Raw genomic sequence first — 21,694 nt, 5'->3', positions numbered from 1 at the left:
CCAACTAAGTGTAAAGATTCAAGTTTTATCGATTTGTAAAGTTAGATGCATTATTTTTATAAAATGGATGGTGACTCAAAATTGATTTGCAGGGCTAAGATGAGAAGAGAGGCCAACCTGAAAACCTTGATATTAAAGGTGCATTGCTATTCAGCTGAAACAACTTGCACTTGCTCTGGAAACAATTTGAGATTTGAGGACCTCAATGTTGGAAAACTGAGTTGAGAATTGAACAACTAATTGTCGATGTGACATCTCTGAAAAGTAGCCACCAGATAGGAATGACCTCTGCAGAGATAAGATATTGAGATATCTCTGCATTTAATGCGGCTATACTTGAGCGTACGTGGCTTCCTCTGAACGTTGGAAGATCAGTCCTAGGAGGAATGTTCAACTGATACTTGACTTTAGTATCAGTCCATGGCGCGCATTAAATAATCAGTCTTCAACTGATTCTTCAACTGATACTTCAGTTGGTAGTTGCAGTCTTCAGTCTTCAGTCTTCGTTCTTCAGTCTTCAGTCTTCAGTCTTCGACATCGCGACTAAACTAGAAACGAACTCTAACACTTGAGTTCAAAAACGATTCTAGTCTATTACATTTAAGTCCTATGAATTTTGGTATCATCAAAACAAGGGTTAGGATATTCCACACAAGGTTCCCAACAATTTCCCCCTTTTTGATGATGCCAAAACCACACAGCAGTTCTAGACAACAAAAAGACTGAGCTCACAGTACAAGTTCTAGACAAGGGGTGAAAGCTGTTCCCCCTTAACAATAGAACCTAAACAACTTGTACTTAGAGCAAGAACGAAAACAGTTCTAAACACAGAACATAAAGAAGACAGAAAAAAACCATAAATCAGAGCCTGGATAAAGAGTCATTGTCTTCAGGGTGAAATCAATTAAGAAGTTCATTTCATTAAAAGGACTGATAAGCCATCAGTCGAGGTACAAAGCAAGACTTACATTGGAGTAATAAGAAGAAAAAAAAAAAACATCATGGGTAAACCATGGACTCCAGCAGTCTGCTTGGCTGCGCTTTGAACTTCTTGATCTTCATCTTCTGTCTTCGTGTCTTCAATGTTCCTAAGCTTGTTCCACTCTCACTTGTTTTCCGTTGAATTGAGGTCTCTTCCTCTTGGCGTATCTTCCTCATGATCATCCTGATGAAATAGGACGATCATTTTGCCTGATCGTCTTCAGTCTTTTGAGAATAAGTCTCTTAAGAATTTCCCCATTTTTGGCAACATAAAAAAGGCGGGATTTTGACTGAAGGATGAAGCTAAGACCACTGCGTGGAAATTGAATCGCAGAATGGTCCAGAGAAAGATGCTGAGGGTCAGAGGTGTACGGAGAAGGCGGAGGGTTTAGAAAAGAAAATTGAAGAGTGAGGAGGGGTGGGAGGAAGGAGATGGAGAACGGGGTGGGATCAGGTTTGCATGGCTTTCGAGACTGGGAAGAAGAGAGCAGCAATCATGCAAACCAAAGGAGGTTGAGAGGAGGGTTGATGGTGAAGAGAAAGAGGCATATGAGAAGAATTGTGTGGAGGAGGAAAATCGACTGAGTGGCTATCGTGAGGATAGACATGGTCGATGTTGCGCCGGTTGACAACGAGCTCCTGCTCCTTGTTGTTGCTTGGCATCGAAGCTTCACAGTGGGCAAGATGCCTCCATGTGAAGATGGTGAAGTCTGTGTTATTTCAGACAGATACTTCAAACCGATGCACCGGGCATGAGGATAGAAGACACTCGCTTCGCTGGATACAAGTGAGGGTAGAGCAAACTTTGACGCCGGAGAGACGTTGTGATCCAGTGGAAGGGTCCGGTGAAGACCAAGACTATGAGCGTCATTCTTCCACTTCATCGGAACAATTTTTTTTCTGCAACTTTGGAAATAATTGAAACTTTTTCTCACAGTGAAGGCTGTGGAGAGTTGTTAGTTGATGCAGAAAAATCGTGAAGACAGCATGGTGTATAAATAGACAAGATGTGAACCATGAAGAAGATGAAAAGGTTTTTCGAAAACTGTGCCTTAAATGCAATTGAAGAAAAATTTCGCGTCTGCCGTCATTGCGAGGGACTTCAAAAGGCATCATTACATATGTCATGTCAATGAGCGTTTCAAGAAATTTTATTGCAGAGGCAAAAAGGTTGGAAGGATTTTTGGTACAAAGATCAGGACAAGTTCAATCAAAACAGATTTTCACTTTAAAAAAATCTTGTCCTTTTTCGGATATTCCAATTTCCAACAATTCCAACAATCAGTTAAAGTTTTTGAAAGAAACTGATCAGTTAGAGAAAAGGTTTTGAACTAAACACTTAAAGCTCTAAACTGAAATAACTGATTTGTGAAAATGTAAGCATTTAAAATACTTACTGATCAACTGAACATAGTAGTCAGTTGATACCACGTGATCCTGGATGATTCATCAGGATGACTTCTTCTTCAGATGAGCACTCGGACTCCATTGCTTTCCACGTCGGCGTTCGTAGAAGCAGCAGTTGGTTGACCATCAGTCAGCATGACTGTTTGGGAAAATCTTCAAACGCCGCATCACTCTTCAGGATTGATGAGGCCGATCTTTGCACAAAGATCATTGAACCTCTCTTCTGGAAGAGCCTTGGTCAGCAGGTCCGCTCTCTGAATAGCAGTGGGAATCCATTCCACAGAGACATTCTTCTTTTCGACATGATCACGAATGAAGTGATGTCGAATCTCAATATGTTTGACTCTGGTGTGATGAACTGGATTCTGGGAGATTGCAATAGCACTGGAGCTGTCGCAATAGATAGGAACTTCCTTTTCCTCGATCCCATAGTCCTTTAGTTGATGGACTAACCACAGGATTTGTGAGCAGCAGCTTCCGGCAACAACATATTCAGCTTCAGTTGTAGAGGTGGCGACTGAAGTCTGCTTCTTAGAAAACCAAGATATGAGCTTGTTGCCTAGGAATTGACATGTTCCGGAGGTTGATTTGCGATCAAGCTTGCATCCACCGAAGTCGGAGTCTGAAAATCCGGTAAGCTTGATGTCATCGTCTGCTGGATACCACAATCCTAAATTGGGTGTGCCCTTGAGATATCTCAGAATCCGCTTAGCTGCATCCAAATGAGCTTCCTTAGGATCTGATTGATATCTTGCACAAACCCCGACTGCAAATGCGATATCTGGTCTGCTCCCAGTCAAATACAGCAAAGATCCAATGATTTCTCTGTACTTCTTCGAAGAGACAGAGCTTCCTACCGAACCTGGATCAACTTTCCAGTTTGTGTTCATTGGGATCTTGACTGACTTCATGTGCTGAATACCGAACTTAGCTAACAGCTCCTTGGCATACTTGGACTGGCTGATCAGTATTCCTTCTTTGGTCTGCTTGACTTGCAATCCGAGAAAGAAATTCATTTCTCCCATCATGGACATTTGGAATTTGTTCTTCATGATGTCAGCATACTTATTGCACATGCGTTCGGATTTGGATCCGAAGATTATGTCATCGACATAGATTTGAACAAGCAAGAGATCTTCTCCTTCTTTGAGAGTGAACAAAGTTCTGTCCACAGATCCCTTTTTGAAGCCTTGTTCAACCAGATACTCCGAGAGAGTATCATACCACGCTCTTGGTGCTTGTTTCAACCCATAGAGCGCTTTCTTCAGCTTGTACACCTTTTCTGGTCCAGCAACCTCAAATCCTGGAGGTTGTTCTACATAGACTTCATCTGTGAGCACTCCATTGAGAAATGCACACTTGACATCCATTTGGTGTACCTTGAACCCTTTGTGAGCTGCGAAGGCTAAGAAGAGTCTGACTGCTTCCAATCTGGCAACTGAGGCGAATGTCTCATCGTAGTCGATTCCTTCTTCTTGATTGTATCCTTTAGCCACAAGCCTTGCTTTGTTTCTCACAACGTTTCCTTCTTCGTCTTCTTTGTTCTTGAAAATCCATTTCAAGCCAATCACCTTTGCATCGTCTGGTCGATACACAAGCTCCCAAACAGAATTTCGGTTGAATTCATTGAGTTCCTCTAGCATTGCGATGACCCATTCTGTGGACTTCAGAGCTTCTTCAATATCCTTGGGCTCTGTAGTTGATAAGAAGCAGCTGAAATTCTTATCTTCGTTGATGCAGTTCTGGTTGATGTCGAAGACGAGGTTGCACATTGATCTCCGAGTCTTGACGCCATCTGATGGTTCTCCAATGATGTTCTCCTTAGAGTGGAGTTCAAACCATCTTCGATACTTCTTGATTTCTTCAGGGGATGGTGGAGCTTCTTCAGTTAGAATAGCTCTGGGATGTTGAGCACTTTCTGGAGCAGGGGAGAGTTGAGCTGGGGCGGCTTCTGCGCGTTCAACTTGAACTTCAGCAACTGGAGTTCCCCCTTGAATAATGCCATCTGTATTGGCTCCAGTTTGAACTTCAGACCGTTGGTTGATCTTCTGATACTGAAGCATCTCAGTATCTTCATCCTTGCCAGGTCCCCATACCAAGACAGTAGAGGGCTCGTCAGTATGGATTTCAGCTTTGGAACCTTCAGCGATCTGAACACCATTTTCAGCATCTTGTTCCCTGAAACCATCTGTAGACTCATCAAAGACCACATGAGGTGTTTCTTCTACACAAAGAGTTTGAGTATTGAACACTCGATAGGCTTTGCTTGAATGTTCTGTTCCAGAGTATCCAAGAAAGACTCCTGGATCAGCCTTGCTATCGAAGGTGTTCAACCTCTTCTTATCATTGTTGTGTATGAAACACTTAGAACCGAAAGCATGAAAGTAGGCAATCGATGGCTTTCTGTTCTTCCATAATTCGTATGGAGTTCTTCCATGTCTCTGAGTGAGGAAGGAGCGATTCTGCGTGTAGCATGCGTTGTTGACTGCTTCGGCCCAAAACTTCAAGGGGAGTTTTGACTCGGCTAGCATCGTCCTTGCTGCTTCCTTTAGAGACCGGTTTCTTCTTTCTGCAACTCCGTTCTGCTGTGGAGTTCTGGCTGCAGAAGTTTGATGACTGATTCCTTGTTCATCACAATACTCACGAATGACAGTATTTAGGAACTCAGTCCCACGATCTGATCTGATGCTGATGATGTTGACTTCCTTTTCAACGCTCAGTCTTCTCAGCAGCTTTGGCAGTTCCTCCAGTGTCTCCTTCTTCTTGAAGAGAAAGATAACCCAAGTATATCGTGAATAATCATCCACAACTACCAAGGTGTACTTCCTACCGTTGTAGCTTCTTGGAGTGATTGGGCCAAACAGATCCATGTGAAGTAGATGTAGAATCGTTTCAGAGGAGTGTCCTGTCTTTGACTTGAATGACATCCGCGTCTGCTTTTCTCTAAGGCATGCTTCACATTCTTGCTTCTTCTGGAATACAATAGAAGGAAGACCTTCTACCAGTTGATGTTTAGCAAGTTTGTTGATCGTCTTGAAGTTGAGATGGTTGAGTCTCTTGTGCCATAGCCAATTGAGCTCCGAGCTGCTCTTGCTGATGAGGCACGTTTCTGGTGGGCTGTCTTCCCAAGAAACGACGTAGAGACTCCCTTGTCTGAATCCCTTCAGAACCACCTTCTTCTGATTGTTTATAACAGTGAATTCATCCTTTTTGATTTTCACTGTGAAACCACTGTCACAAAATTGACTCACAGACAACAGATTATGTTTAAGACCAGAAACAAAGCTAACATTACTGATAATGGCGTTACCCATGTTGAGCACACCGTAACCTTTTATTTCTCCAATTGAGTTGTCTCCGAATGCAACTTTGGATCCAGCTTTCTCAACATACTGGGATAGGTATTCTTTGTAGCCCGTCATATGCTTCGAACAACCACTGTCCAGATACCACGTTCTGATTGAAGCTTTGGCCTCTTCCTTCCTTTTATGTTTCCTGACATTGACCTGCAAGGAAGAGTTGCTTCAGGCACCCAATCAAGCTTTGGGTCCTTCAAAGTTAGTTCGAGTTCCCTTTGGAACCCAAATCTGCTTCAGAATTGGTCTGGCTGGTTTCTTGCGCGTTGTTGGATGTCTGATCAATGTCGTTGGTGCTTCAGGTGGCACATGAGCATTCTTCCGTTGAGAAATCCTTTTGAAGGCCTCACTCTTGTAGCAGTTCTGTCTGATGAGTGGTTGAGGTCTTCTTTGCTCGGCGAAGTATCTTCCGTGAGATACTTTAGTCTTTGCAGACTTATGGAGATTTGTCTGATGTCCATTGCTTGTCGTTGAGGAAGTGGCATGGCTCGACTGGACTCAGCATTGCTTGATCTCCATGGATGTTGTTCCTTCTGAAACTGAACTGAGGATGTCAGTTTCTGACTGATGTGGCCTTTCTTCCTCCTGGGTTGATGAGGAAGATTCTTCTTGGCTCCTGATGTTCCTTCCCGGATCTTTGACTGAAATCTGCTTTCCAGCCTTTTTAATAAGATGATCTGGTTGGGAGCCTCCTTAGCTCGTCTGTAGCTTCGTGGAGGTGGAACATTTGATCTGACCATCAGTCTGCGCTTGTGAACTTCATCCATATCATGATCTCTTGATTCTTCTGAGGTTGTGATTTCAGAAGGATCATTCTTAGAGATGATCATGATATCCTTTCCTTTGGCAGCTGCAACCTTTCCTCCGATGCTGTTGACCAGTCCTTTCGATGGAAAGTTGCTCATCATGGGAGATTGCATCATGCAGTTCTTGACTGTTTCTTCCAGCTTGTGATTGAGCCTCTTGATTTCATGAGATGCTCTTTCACATTCTGAGTTGGAGACTCTGAGCTCTTCTTCCAGTCGGCTGTTCTCCATGATTAGCTGATCAAGACAAGTTTCATCCGGAAAGTAGATGATTGTCTGATGTTTAGCTCGTTCATCATTGATCTCCTTGTCCATTTTCTGATTCTGCTTGAGGAGATCTTCGAACATTTTCCTCAGCTAACAGTGATCAGTCAGGAGCTGATCAAACTCGTCAGTTTCAACGGATGAGCTATCTCCAGATTCTGAGTGGTCTCCTGAAATCATCAGGAAGTTATCAGTATATAGAGTTTTTGTGAGAGATTTTACCTCTGAGCCATTCATTCCATTGTTGTAGCTGTTGTCAGCTACACTTTCTGATTCGTTGGCCATCAGGGCTCGGCTCTCATCATCTGAGCTGGAACTGTCGAAGTCGGATGATGTTGATGTGTCGTTGGAAGAGTCAGCATCATCAGCAACCATCGCTTTCTTCTTCAAAGATCTGCGATCTCTCTTTGCTTTCAGTTCCCTGCGCTCAGCTGGAGTCAAATCAGGGCATTCATGTCGAAAGTGCCCTTTCTTTCTACATCCATAACATTCCAATTCTTTGATGTCGTAAGCGGCTGACTTCCTTTCTCCGCTTCGATCTGTGGAATGTCTGGAGTCCCCTTCTCTTTCTTTTCCCTTATAGTGCTGCTTGTGGAACCTTCTGTACTTCCGAAACTTAGACTCCATCTTGTTGAATCTGTCAGTCAACAAGGCATATTGACTGAAGAAGTCCTCAGGGTTGAGTTCCGTTGGCTCCTTGATCTGCTTCTTGCCTTCTCTGGTTGAGGCCTTCAGTGCAACTCCTCTTGAGGTTGATGGACCATCTTCGTCTGATCCTTCAGCCTTCTTGTTACCAAGATTTCTCAGAAGGTCGAACTCATTTGCCATGAGATCGGAGAAAAGCTTGTTTGTCGGGAGCTGACTGAATCCTGGCTTATGCTGATGAGCGACTGAGTAAATCTGCCATTCTCCTCGTGGCAGTGCTCGAAGAATCTTCAAGTTGATTTCTCGTTGAGTGTATTTGTCTTTGAAAATGGATTGAACTTCATTCAATATAAGATTGAATCTTTGTTCCATTTCCTCTACAGATTCATTCTTGAGCATGAGGAATGAGTCGAATTTCTGACACGCTATGGATAGCTTATTCTCCTTGATTTCCTCAGAACCTACGCACATTCTTTCCAGAATGTCCCACATCTCCTTTACTGTTCTGCACTTGATGATCTTCATGACATACTTGTCAGGAATGGTGCCGGAGATGATGCTTTTGGCGAGGTTGTCTAACTCATCTTGCTTCCTTTTTTCTGTGGTGAAGTCTGCCTTTGACTTGGGCTGGTCCTCATCGTAAGGTTCCTGACGGATGTCAGTAGGAACCCTTTTTACAGTTTCGGTGATGATGATCGGACCGCTGGTGATGACTTCCCACATTCTACAATGTTGGGCGATGAGGAAGCTTTCAAGCCGAAACTTCCATATGTCGTATTTTTCAATACAAAACATAGGTAGAGAAGATAATCTGCTGTGGTTAGTCTCCATAAAAAAAAGAGATAACAGCAGATAGAGCACATATCAAGCACAAAAATAAGAAAGAGTAAAACTTCTTCGAGACCTTTAAGAATGATCTAGTTCAAGAAGGAACTAGTCAGAGACAGATAGTTCTTGCGAACAACCTGCTCTGATACCAATTGTTAGGTCCGGGGGGTCTCGAATAGGTGTATGGGGGGGGAGGGAATACACCTTTAGGCTATTTTTGTGACTATCTACTAACCTCAATCAGAGATAGAAGTGAAACTTTTCATGCAAACAAGACACCTGTTTAACCGAAATAAGTATTGACCAACAGGGTTGACGACTGATACTGAAAGCTCTTCAGTAAAAGAGTTATCAGTTAAGTCACTGGAACTTAACTGATCCACGTAAGGGCATCAGTCGTGTTTGCAAAGAAGAAGATGATATCTCTCTTCCTTACTATCAGAGGATAGTGAGTCAGATCGATATCATACGCAGCGGAAAATAAACTTAGTTTCGAATAGCCTCGGTGGAGCAGATAGTTGGATTAGGGTTTCTCTTTTCAGTTAGTCAGTGTTCAGTTTTATCAATTGAAATAACACAATTATGAATGTAAAACTGAAAGCTGTAAATAACACAGAGACTTTTACGTGGTTCGGAAAAACTCTTTCCTACATCCACGGCTGGTTGATCAGACCAACAATCCACTCCGCAAGTGCTTCCCTGGTGCACTGCAAACCGTGAACTGAAGATAAACTCTCTTCAGCACTTACACACCTCGCGTAGGGTTTCCCTACCTACACACCTCGCGCAGGATTTCAGCACCTACACAGCTCGCGCAGGATTTCCTTGCTAAGCACACCTCGTGCTCAGTCTTCCCTTTCAGAGTTCAGAGTACCTTCCTGAACTCTGAGTCACTCAAACACTCTTATGGGGGAGAGGTTTAAACGAGTGCCAACTATACTTACAAAGAACAAGTTCTTTGAAGCAAGTTTGACCTTTGGTTTCTGGGAACACAGAATATATGCCTAGGGTCTAAGAGAATGTATGTAATCAGCAGTGACTGATTTTGGCTTTGGAATTCTCTTCTTCGATTCAAGCTTTGAGCGGTTTAAGCTTTAGGCTGAGTAGCTATTTCGGCAGAGCTTCAGCTTATGTCGTTGAATCGGTGAAGATTGAAGTGATCCTCGAGCGCTATTTGTAGGAGAACTCTTGAATAGATCCGTTGGCGTAAATCGTCCTCAAGATTTCTTCCGTTGGAGAGCAATTCGAATTTGGGCTGAGGCTTCAATCTTCGAGGTTCCTTGTCTGTGTGGAAACGGCTCTCTTTGATGGACAGGAGATGTGACATCTCTGAAAAGTAGCCACCAGATAGGAATGACCTCTGCAGAGATAAGATATTGAGATATCTCTGCATTTAATGCGGTTGTACTTGAGCGTACGTGGCTTCCTCTGAACGTTGGAAGATCAGTCCTAGGAGGAATGTTCAACTGATACTTGACTTTAGTATCAGTCCATGGCGCACATTAAATAATCAGTCTTCAACTGATTCTTCAACTGATACTTCAGTTGGTAGTTGCAGTCTTCAGTCTTCGTTCTTCAGTCTTCAGTCTTCAGTCTTCGACACCGCGACTAAACTAGAAACGAACTCTAACACTTAAGTTCAAAAACGATTCTAGTCTATTACATTTAAGTCCTATGAATTTTGGTATCATCAAAACAAGGGTTAGGATATTCCACACAAGGTTCCCAACATGACCTTTGGCTTCTGGGTAAACAGAGGTTAGCCTAAGGTCTAAGAGAATGTGTGTAATCAGCAGTGACTGATTTTGGCTTTGGAATTCTCTTCTTCGATTCAAGCTTTGGGGAAGTTAAGCTTTAGGCTGAGTAGCGATTTTGGCAGAGCTTCAGCTTATGTCGTTGAATCGGTGAAGGTTGAAGTGATCCTCGAGCGCTATTTGTAGGAGTACTCTTGAATAGATCCGTTGGCGTAGAACGTCCTCAAGATTTCTTCCGTTGGAGAGCAATTCGAATTTGGGCTGAGGCTTCAATCTTCGCGGTTCCTTGTCTGGTGGAAACGACTCTCTTAATGGACAGGAGATCTGACGTCTCTGATAAAGTAACCATCAGATACGAATGACCTCTGCAGAGATAAGGAAGATCCTGAGATCTCTGCATTTAATGCGGCTATACTTTGTGAGTACGTGGCTTCCTCTGAACGTTGGAAGATGAGTCTGAGGAGGAATGTTCAACTGATACTTGACTTTAGTATCAGTCTGTGGCACGCATTAAGTAATCAGTTTCCAACTGATACTTCAGTTGGTATCTGCAGTCTTCAGTCCTTCGTTCTTCAGTCTTCAGTCTTCAGTCTTCGACACCGCAATCTAAACTAGAAACGAACTCTAACACTTGAGTTCAAAACAGTTCTAGTCTATTACAATTGAGACCTATGAATTTTGGTATCATCAAAACAAGGATTAGGATATTCCACAAGGTTCCCAACAAAACGTGCATAGATAACATTTCATGGATAGTAAACAGTTAATAAAGCATTTGCGAGTTTATATAACTCAAGCATAATTTTTGAAAATAAAGCCCACCTTGATAGGACAAAGCCTGAAGTTCAAACGTAACTCATCTTGAAAATGCGGTGCTATTCCTCTTGGTCAACTGAGACTACAAGATAATCTAATCTTAATAGGTCTCGTGATACCAGTCTTAGTTCAAAGTAGGGTAAAGCTTACTAATTTCTAAATCGCTATGCCTGCCTGGGTTTTAAAACTCACTTTAAAATCTTGAAAATCAATTGCTCGCCTAAGGGCACCAACAACAATATCCTTGCTTGACTTTTGTTGAAAATTTTAAACTTGAAAATATTTTCAGTGCTTAAATATTTTTCTTTCAAAATTAGAATATAATTTCATAAATACTTTAATCAAATAATATGTGAATCATACTTACTATATGCACATAATAGAATTATGATGCATTTTCATTCATCAATTCATAAATCAAGTAATTAACAGTATATATGAAAGAATAACTCTTAATCAATCTAACTTGATTAATCACAAGTCACTTAATAAACTAATGATTCTCATCATATACTTAATCAACACAATTAAATGTGTTATGCTATCAAATCTATATTCTATTCAATTGAATAATTCAACTCATTAGTCTCAGCCCATTATTAAAAAGAATGAAAGCCTAATCGATCATTTGATATAATACCCAAAATCTGATTATTAAAGTAAGACCAACAAAAATTAAATTATTCCCAAGAAGAGTAAAATAACAAGCCCAGTTTCCAAAGCCCAAATGAGCACTTTCTCTCTCCTTTAATCAATCGGACTTCTCTCTCTGTTCACTCTCTCGATCTCTCCAGCGCTGCCGCATTCTCCTTCTTCCCCGGCGAAGGGCGCCGCCTTCGGCCCCCGTCACCACCGGCATCTCCCCCTCTCTATCTCTCTCCTTCCCTATCTCCCTTGCCGCCTCTTTCTCCTTCTCTATTCCTTCTCAGACCTTCCACCCATAATTCCCCCAAATTTCATAAACCCTTCTATCTCAATCTTAGCCCGCGAACAGCCACCGGCCTCTCTTCTCATAGCGAGAATCGCCGCCACCTTCACCTCTCCTCTGGTCGGACAGCAACGGCCCCACGACCTCCGCCGTTCTGATTCTCACCATCAAAACCCCATCTCCGTCTCTATTTCCAAATCACTCAACAATCACCAGGCCTAAGGCTAAGTTCACAATTTTATTTAATATGCACAATGCTTCCTTCTATATCAATTCTCCAACTAAGTGTAAAGATTCAAGTTTTATCGACTTGTAAAGTTAGATGCATTATTTTTATAAAATGGATGGTGACTCAAAATTGATTTGCAGGGCTAAGATGAGAAGAGAGGCCAACCTGAAAACCTTGATATTAAAGGTGCATTGCTATTCAGCTGAAACAACTTGCACTTGCTCTGGAAACAATTTGAGATTTGAGGACCTCAATGTTGGAAAACTGAGTTGAGAATTGAACAACTAATTGTCGCTGTGAAAGGGTGAAGGCTTTGTATACATGAAATGAAATAAAAAATAAAAAAATCTTTGTTTTCTATGTTCAAGTTTCAACTATGTTCTATAAATGAAAACGTGAGAAAATGAGTAAGTTTTTTTAGGGGTGAGAAAATGAGTAATTGATTGAGCTATTGAGGTTTAATGGACAATGGGCTAAAAAATAGCATGTCATTGGGCTCTCATAGATTCTCTTAATACAAATATAGGTCCACACCTCCCTTAATCAGATATCTATATAATAAATAAAACATCAGTTTTACAACTAATATTTTGCCGCCAAATTAGTGTTAAATTTGCAATTATAATCATAAAATAAGGGCAATTTATAAACAAATAATTATACAGTTTTCTATCACATGCCCACTAACTCACCCACTACTAAATACTACTCCCTCCGTCCAACTATAAGTGGCTCAAAACTTTTCGACACAGGAATTAAGGAGAAGGTGTAAATGTGGGTAAATTTTATGCTACACCTAGGTGCCCAACACTCCTATTCCCGATGCGCCATGTGGCGCTTTTCATTTAATCAATTTATCTTTTTCTTTTGTAGTTTTGAGTTAACTCCGTTTATGGATTCCGTCTAGCACTCAATTGATTCTTGGGAACCGTGATGTCATGGCATCAGAATTCGGCAAAATTTGTTACCGAAACACTCGGCAAGCATGACACATGCTTAATTTTCCGCGCCATTTTCTGAATTCCAATTTTTTGGGGGATCAAAACATGACTTTTGGGTTTACTTTCTTCGATTTTCTTCCACACGAAGTCTGAGCTGATTCTGAAGCTCTTCATTTTTCTTAAATGAACATTTATATTGTAAGCTCGATTTTTCTATTGTGAAGTGTCCATATTCAAGCTATTTGAAGCTCTATTGTAAGGTTATGTTTCTTTTCTAGTTTTGACGGATTATTTGTGAATTTTGTTCATTTTTTAATCATTTATTTTTATTCTTCTTATATGAAAATTGAAATTGTAAGCTCGATTTTTCTATTGTGAAGTGTCCATATTCAAGCTATTCTAAGCTCCATTGTAAGTTACGTATTTTTCTAGTTTTGACGGATTATTAGTGAATTTTGTTCATTTTATTTGTTTATTGTGTATTTTTAGTTTGATAATATCATATTTTTATGTTGTTTTTTTTGTGTGTGTTATTGAATATCATAATTATCGATTTTGGCAAGTACATATTTCGGCAAAGTTTTGTTTTTAATTCGAAAAGTGTCTTTTTGTAATAGTATCATAAATTTAAATATTGGTCGAGTTTTGACAGTTTTTCATTTCGGCAAGTACATAGATAGGCCTGTTTTTTTATTGAATAAAAATATGCCGATATTGGCAAGTCAATATTTTGGCTGAAGTTTACTTTTTAACTCGGCATGAAACTTGTTTTAATGGTATGATGTAATGTTTTCGTATTATGAATCACTTTTGTAACATTTTAGGTTAATCATGGAATTTGATTTGAATAAGCCTCTTTTTGATGATGTTGGCTTTGAAGACGAAGTATTGGTTATTGATGAACCATATGTAGAAGAACCTATTATTGAAGATGTAGCAAGGGATGAAGATGTTTAAGCTGGTGAACAAAATTTGATGTAACAAACAAAGTTCTAAAGACTATTTATAGTGTGTCACACCCCAATTCTTGAAGGAATAAACTATAATCGAGGTGCGACCAAAATCATAGAAATAAACAAGGGGAGAACCTTGTGAAATTCAAATAATAGGATAAAAAGTCTGGCAGCGCCCTTTGAATGAAGAAAGATAGAAATCGAGTGATACTAATCAATTAACAACATTCTAAACCTTAGGATCACAAGTTTGGTTTCATGCTTCTGATAACCAATGTTAAATAACATAGTACCAGAAGTTTAGAGTCTAAGCTCGATAAGGAACATAATTCAGAATTTAACATAAAAGTCTTAAGTTAGAGAAACAAAGGACAATAAGAGCTAGTACAACAGCGGAAGATAAAATACGGAGTTGAACCCTAGCCTCAGATCTGCCCCGTCAGCACCGACCAATCAACCTGAAAAACATTTGAAAGTATTTTTGGGCTAAGTACTAATGTACTTAGTGGGATAGCATTTTATAAACATTTCATAAATCATAAGAGCAGTTTATCCAATTATACTTGACATGACTTAGAAGGTTTTAAATTGAAATAACTTCTAAGCATGTTAAAATATTTTATTATATTGCGCGCAATTGTCACACTCCCTTTTCGTTACTCGCTGTGATCACGGACCTTTTAGCCACCGACGAATCCATTACTCCTGCTTACTTGAACTGAGGGCGTAACCCAGCCATGTTCCCATTTGGGACCCAATGCTCCGGAACACATCTCGTCGATCACCCTTATAACGCCTCATACATGATTAGTGCCCGAATGGAGATCAACCCACCGAGTCAGCTAATAGGTGTACACAATTCTCAAATAACGTGTTAGGTCAAGAGAGAACTTCGATCGATTAACTTATGCGAGCTTTAAACAGAGCAGAGTGCACAAAAATATCTTATCGGATAAACAGTTTTCATTTCATTGAAACATTTAAGCTCAATAGCTAAATCATACATTTGTAACATATGCCCACCTGATTAGGCAAAGCCTGTCGTTTAATCTTAACTCTGAATCGGAATAGCAGTGCTAGTCCTCACGATCCACAAAGCCTACAAGAAATCTATAATCTTAATAGGTCTCCTGAATCTAATCTTAAGTCATAGTGAAGTGCTTATCATCCTATGATTCACTTAGCCGGGTTTTCATATTTTAATAAATAAATAATTGAAAAATAAATTCTTGAGTCAAGAACACCAACAATATCCTTATTCGATTTTTCTTAAATAATTGAATTAATAATAAAACCAATTTAATCATAAATGATTCTATGTAAAATGTTTGATGCAAAATTAATTCATGCTTTAACTCACATAATTAAATAAATATATTTAACATATGCACATAATAAGAAAATACTATTATGCAAACTTTTTCTAAAAATAATTAATTAAACTCAAATAAAGAGTTAAATTAATAAATCAATTAAACAAGTCCAACAATTAAATGGAAGCCCATATTTTTATTTCAAAAATTCGCAGCCCAAATAAAAGTAAATAGCAGTCCACCATTTAACAAATTACCCAATCCAAGTTTTCAAAAACAAATTCGGCCCAAAGGCCCACTCTTAAACCCAAACCCTCACCCTTCTTCTACAACCTAAGTCACGCACACACACATAACCAATGCTGATCTCTCTCTCTCTCTCTCTCTCAATCCCTGCCGACTCCACACACTCACCACCCTCTCGCTACCTCACCAAACTCCGGCCGCCGCGCCGCCTTCTTCACCGGCGAGACAGCCACCGGTCAACCTATTTCTCTGGACTCCGCAGTCGACGGTAGCAGCAGCGAAGAGCCGGCCACCACCGCTCTTCTCTCATCTTCTCCGCCGCCGGCCACTGACTCGTTCGTCCTCTCCCTCCGATCTCCCTCTATCGTCTCTCACCTCTTCTTCCCCCAGAAACAGAACACACACACTGAACACAGGTACTGCGCCGCTCCCCGGCGATAGCAGCCACCGTCGCCCGTATATCAGGCGACAACACCACCTCCAACCCTAGATCCCCAAATACCAGACCCCACTCCGGCGACCGTGCCCTAGCTCCTGCCTCTCTCTTCCGTTTGTTCAGCTCGGAGCCACCGCCGACCGTACCGCCCCCATCTCCCTCTGACTTCCGGCGAACGACAGCGAGAAGCCGTCGCTGCCCTCCCCTCTACTCTCGACTCTCATGACAGCAACAGACACACCACAAGTTCAACAAAAGATCTCTCTCAAGTACACACTCAACATTCAACAGCCAAAACCAAGACTCAAGTTTGAAATTACAGTTTATAAGGCTAGTTCTATACATGCTTGTCCACTACTTGTATTCTAAATTGTATACACATTTCATAAAGTTCATACGTTGTAAAAATTGATGTGTTGGTTTGAATGAAAGAATGAGTTGCTGTACTTGGGAGAATTGGCATAAAGAGAAATGGGGTTGGGTTTGGACTAAGGATTAAATGCTAAATATATATACCAATTAACCTTAACTAAAAGGCCCAAATAAAAATTATCAAGCCCAACACAATTAAATAGTTAAAATTCAACATAAACTTAAATTAAATTAAGTACAAATAAATACTTAATCATAGAGATAAATCACATATGATCACTTTAAATAATATGAAATGCATAAAGATTTGAATAGATGAATTTTTCAAACGATTTTGTAAATCATTTGGTTGGCATTAAAAATATATTTATTTTATTTTTCCGGCGTAAATCGTTTAATCTAAGTTTAAAATAGCGAGGTTTTTCCAAATAAAATCACGAACAATTTTGAATTTGCAATTTTAAAGCGACTTTTGAAGTGTGGCGAATTAAATCACAACCGTTTCAATTTTTGCAATTTCGTCCCCTCAATTTTTTCCGGCCACCGGAGTGATGAGTAGGAGCTTATGTGGATTATTTTTTTTCCACTTAATTAATTTCTGACTAAGATTATAATAAAATCAAAACTTAATTATTTTATTTTTCTTCTTTTTCGTCGAACTTATTTCAGTATCCCCCATTTTCCTTAAACTAGTACGCCCCCCGTACCATGCACGGCCACGATATATTTATTTATTTTTAAAATTTGAAATTATGTAAAAATATTATTATTTATGAATCAAATTAATTACTAACAAAAAATATATTAATTTAAATATTAGTATTTGATTTAAAGTAGTGTATAGTAATAATTTTATCAACTTAATGAGTAGGAGTATAATATTAAGTTCAATGAGTATTGTATAATAATAATTAAATTTACCGAAAGTTTTTTGTTATCGATTATTATTTTCTATTAAAATTAAAATTAATAAATACTTTTGTAATACTGTCTCGATATTTGTTGATAATTGTGCATTATATTTTTTAATTAATATTTTTAATTTAAATATTTTTATGTATGCTTTGATAAAATAATTCAACAAATAAATATTATGTTTTTTTAATCAAAAGATAAGAGAAGATATATAAATTTTGTAGGAGAAAGAGATACAAATAGAAATAATATAATAACAAAATAAGGAGAAAGAGAAAAAAATAAAGAATATTGTAAAAGAGATAGGAGGGAGAAAAACAATCACTTTAAAATTTTAAATTATAATAAATTATTTATTTCAAATTCATATTTAATGAATTTTAAATCAAATTTAAGATCTTGTCATAATGTTTAACTTAAGATACACATCAAATATATTTTTATAAAAGACGAAAAAGAAGTAAAATAAAAGAATTAGGTTTTGATTTTGTTTTAATCTTAGTCAGCAATTTAATCTTAGTTAGAAATTAATTACGTGGAAAAAAATAATCCACATAAGCTCCAACTCATCACTTCGGTGGTCGGAAAAAATTGAGGGGACGAAATTGTAAAAATTGAAAAGGTTATGATTTAATTCGCCACACTTCAAAAGTCACGTTAAAATTGCAAATTTAAAATTGTTCGTGATTTTATTTGCAAAAAACCCTAAAATAAATTATAAACTAAATAGAAATGAGCGGGGTATTACATGCGAGCACATCCTTGCATGATTTTGTGTTTAAGTTTGATGAAATTCAAATTGAATGGAGGCGTAAAGAAAGTGAAGAGCATGCACTATGTATAGGAATGTCTGGGCTATATGTGGATCACAATGAACTAATGAAGAATGCAGCTAAAGTCTTGACGAGAAGTGTTTTTCGTAAATTTGAGCATGAGGCCAATCATTCTTTGAATGTGGATATAATCAAAGGTCCATCAAAGTATGATTCGGATGACCTTGAATTCATTTTGTCCTCGGGTTGTGTTGGTGGGAAGCGGAAGGAAAATTATCCTTCTACGTGCACTTGTCGCATATTTGACACTGCGGAGTATTTGTGTTCTCACATTTTCAAGATATATTATCTTATCAAGATGGTCCGTCTTTTTTAAGTCTGCTAAACAAGATGGATAACCAAATATCTACTGGTCCGATGTACATGCGTACTATGTTAGGGCTTACCTAAAAATAATGAAAACTTATCATAATATACTTGGGTCAAAATATTATAGTAGTAAAGTCAATCAAGACTTGAAAAAATATGGAACAATAGTTTGGAACTTTTCAGATATGACGTACAGTTGATTTACAAATGTTGAACTGAAATATCTAAAGCATGAATCTAGATTAAAAATGACTGGGGTAGCTTACAATCGCCCAAGCCTCGAGGTGTCTCCCTGAAGCATCGTGCAGCAACTTTCTGGAATACAAAGAAAAGAACCTTATGTATTGATTGAATAAAATTAAAGAACTGCCATTCCATTACAATCTTCTTAAATAAAAGAAAAACTAAGAGATGCATTCATCTCAGTGAGCAATCTCACAGCGTGACATGTTGCTCAATGCTACTAGAATTTCCTTAATTTTCAATTTAAACAGATGCACACAACACCGAAACTTCTTTTAATCGACATATGGCCAACAGAGCATAACCTACGAGTTCATCTAGCTCTTATATTACTCCTTGATGAACGTCGCAGTGGTTGCAATGACCAGATATGCCGTAATCGTCAAATGTAATGATCTAATAAAGAAAATACAAGAGCTTAACAGAATACAGTATCGATTAGCTAAAGAATGCGCACAAGTACTACCAAATTGTGGTTCCACCAGCACAAACAACTCAAATATCAACACAAGTGTTCCTTGATTGGATAAGTTGATTGGATAATAGGGACATGTTAACCAAAATAAATCTTACCACGTCAAAATTAGGAACTATGTATCTGGTATGGAAAGTGTTCACGATAAAATTAGGAGAAATATATCATTTGCATATCATTTGAAAGTGCTCACTTCAAGCGAGCAGTTCACTATGGAGGTTGATACTTCTGTTCCCGAGAGCAATCTAGATCTGGCTTTGGTTGTGACGCCAGCTAAGACGACGATGGAGGATCCTCCCATTCCCCGAGGCCGAGGGCGACCAAAGGGGGCTACTAAGAAGGGAAAGGTTTATGACTCCTCTATCAAGCATCGACTCCGGCGTATTATCAAGAATGGCATGTCTTCGGATTTCCAAAAAACAGCAGGCGGTGCTGCTGGTGCAGTTTTACAGAGGGCTGTTCTTGATGCTTCACCGGTGGAGTTCTTGAATAAAGTGCAGCATGCTCAGTCGAGAGGGGCGATTCTGCAAAACTTTGTGATACACTCCTCTTCAGATGCAGCCCGAGCTATGTCGGCAGTGGTCTCTACAAAAAAGAAAAAATGGGGAGATATGCTGGACGACGAAGAGGTGGATGACGACGATGTTGGGGACGACGAAGCTTATTTAGATTTCTCCTCATAGTTTCTGATTTTGTTCACCCGTGATCCTTTGCGGGTTTTCTGTGGTTTTTGTTTTGCTTTTTACGTTCCTTTTTGACACGGCCCTCTGTTAGCGTCTGTGCTTTCAGGGGTTTTTTTCTCTCTTTTTTCTTTTTTAATAAAATTTCTATTTCAGCAGACAAACCAAAAGTCAAAATGCAAACCTTGAGAACCACGGTGGCCATGTATAACTCTTATTTTATAATACTTCCCATGCCGTCTGCTATGCCTACATTACCAAAAAGTGTTGTAAGGTCTGAGAAAATTCTCAAAACCTAAGAGTAAAATATTCCAAACTAATAACCATCTTTACAATCAATAACTTGGTTCTGATCTATGATAGAGCTACATTTCATTATGTGACATATAGATTAAGCTCTATTGTAAAAAATGAAATCCCTCTAACATGAATTAGAAGATCAAAAATTGTAAAAGCCAAAGTCAGTTGATCTTATATCCTGTGTCAATTGAATATTATCCTCAAGCCAACAAGGCCTAATGGTTCTGGAAACTAAGTTTGAGTTCTTTTTCACAACCTTGTTAGTTCCAAATTTTGATAATTTAAGATTCAGGTATAACCAAATGTTGTCTGGAGCAAAATTTTATTGGTACTTACTGAAAATTGTAAGTACATGTGCAGCATTACCAGTTGACATGCAAAGTATGTGTACATTATGATGCCTGGAAGTCACGTAATTAATCACAGGAGCAAAGAACCTGCGAGTGTGGATCAATAAATTATACATTAATCCCAAATGGATCAAGCACGACAAAGATAGAGAACAAGTCTTCAGGAAAGCATAAGTGGTGCTTGACATCAAATGGGAATACTGAAATTTCAATCTTACATAGACTCATCGTCAGGATGAGCAATAACCAACAAGATATTTCTCCTTCTAGAACTCACACCTATCATTCAAGAAACCAACTATAAACATTTAAGTTTTATATAAACCACATTTATGGATTGCTGAATAGCAGACAGTTTTTTTCTTGGAGAGTGAAGAAAATAATACTTAAGAAACATATTTTAAAGGGCAAAAACTTGTGTGCATCCTCCCCAGAATTTATTAGTCTCCAATTATGGTTTGATAATTATAATTTGGATTTAATTAGGGCGGAGTGTGCCTCATGTTGAAATGCTGCAATTCATCACATGTCATCTTGCTCATGGACAAAATTCACAAATTACCATCGTTTAAGAATGTTGCTTTTGAGAAGGACAGAGATTCTAGAAAAACTTTGCAGAGAGAAGCAAACCAGAGCACTAGCACTGATGAGATTAATGCTATCCATGCCATGTTCGATTCTGAGATAGAATGTAGCCGCAATTAGTCACTGGGGCATTTCGTCGAACAATATGTACATCAGATTCTTGTGTGAGGCCTGAACAAGAATCAAATAAGGATAATAGAACATAATAGACCAACAAACACCAAGAACCCTGATAGGCATACCTCAGACATAAGTGTGAATTTCAACAACCAATCATCAACTAGGTTAGGAATGAATTAAATTTTCAATCAATAGTTGAGTGAGCTATTCGTGATATTCCAACAACTTTTCGGCCTAAGCAGAGAAAGATTGACCGAAGAGCCGAGCCTACGGTATTGAGGCGGTGGAGTTTGTCGGGCCACCGTGAGTCGAGGAAGAGAAGGTGGGTCGTGGTGGAATGTGGATCTGCTGTTTCAATGACGATTGCAGTCTTGCAGACTTCTCCGACAGCCATTAGTTTTCTCAAATTTCTTTTTCTTTTCATGTTTTATTTTATTTGAATTTGAATATTATATTTTTTGAGCACCGATGAATTATTATATTCCTTTTGTCCATAAAAGAACTTCATACTTTTCTTTTTTGGGACGTTCACAAAAACACTTTCTATTTATTTTTGGACTATAATTACAATATTTTCTCACCATTCTCAATACACTCAAGTGACTCAAT

At 39.0% G+C, this 21,694-nt stretch overlaps 1 protein-coding gene across 1 annotated transcript in view; it reads right to left on the bottom strand.

Moving 5' to 3' along the window:
• Positions 1 to 21,220, bottom strand: part of LOC130991023 (uncharacterized) — a 33,002-nt gene extending 11,782 nt beyond the window's left edge. The window contains exons 1-4 of the mRNA XM_057915223.1: positions 20,943 to 21,220; positions 20,599 to 20,659; positions 20,397 to 20,467; positions 14,996 to 15,007 (exon numbers count right to left, since the gene is read on the bottom strand). Coding sequence (XP_057771206.1) covers positions 14,996 to 15,007; positions 20,397 to 20,467; positions 20,599 to 20,659; positions 20,943 to 21,051 — 253 coding nt within the window. The 5' untranslated portion in view covers positions 21,052 to 21,220. The remainder of the gene's footprint in view (positions 1 to 14,995; positions 15,008 to 20,396; positions 20,468 to 20,598; positions 20,660 to 20,942) is intronic.
• Between the last annotated feature and the right edge of the window lie 474 nt (positions 21,221 to 21,694).

This window comes from Salvia miltiorrhiza, chromosome 6, assembly GCF_028751815.1.
Source record: "Salvia miltiorrhiza cultivar Shanhuang (shh) chromosome 6, IMPLAD_Smil_shh, whole genome shotgun sequence".
Classification (NCBI taxonomy): Eukaryota; Viridiplantae; Streptophyta; class Magnoliopsida; order Lamiales; family Lamiaceae; genus Salvia; species Salvia miltiorrhiza.
This window is presented reverse-complemented; position numbering and strand designations above follow the sequence as displayed.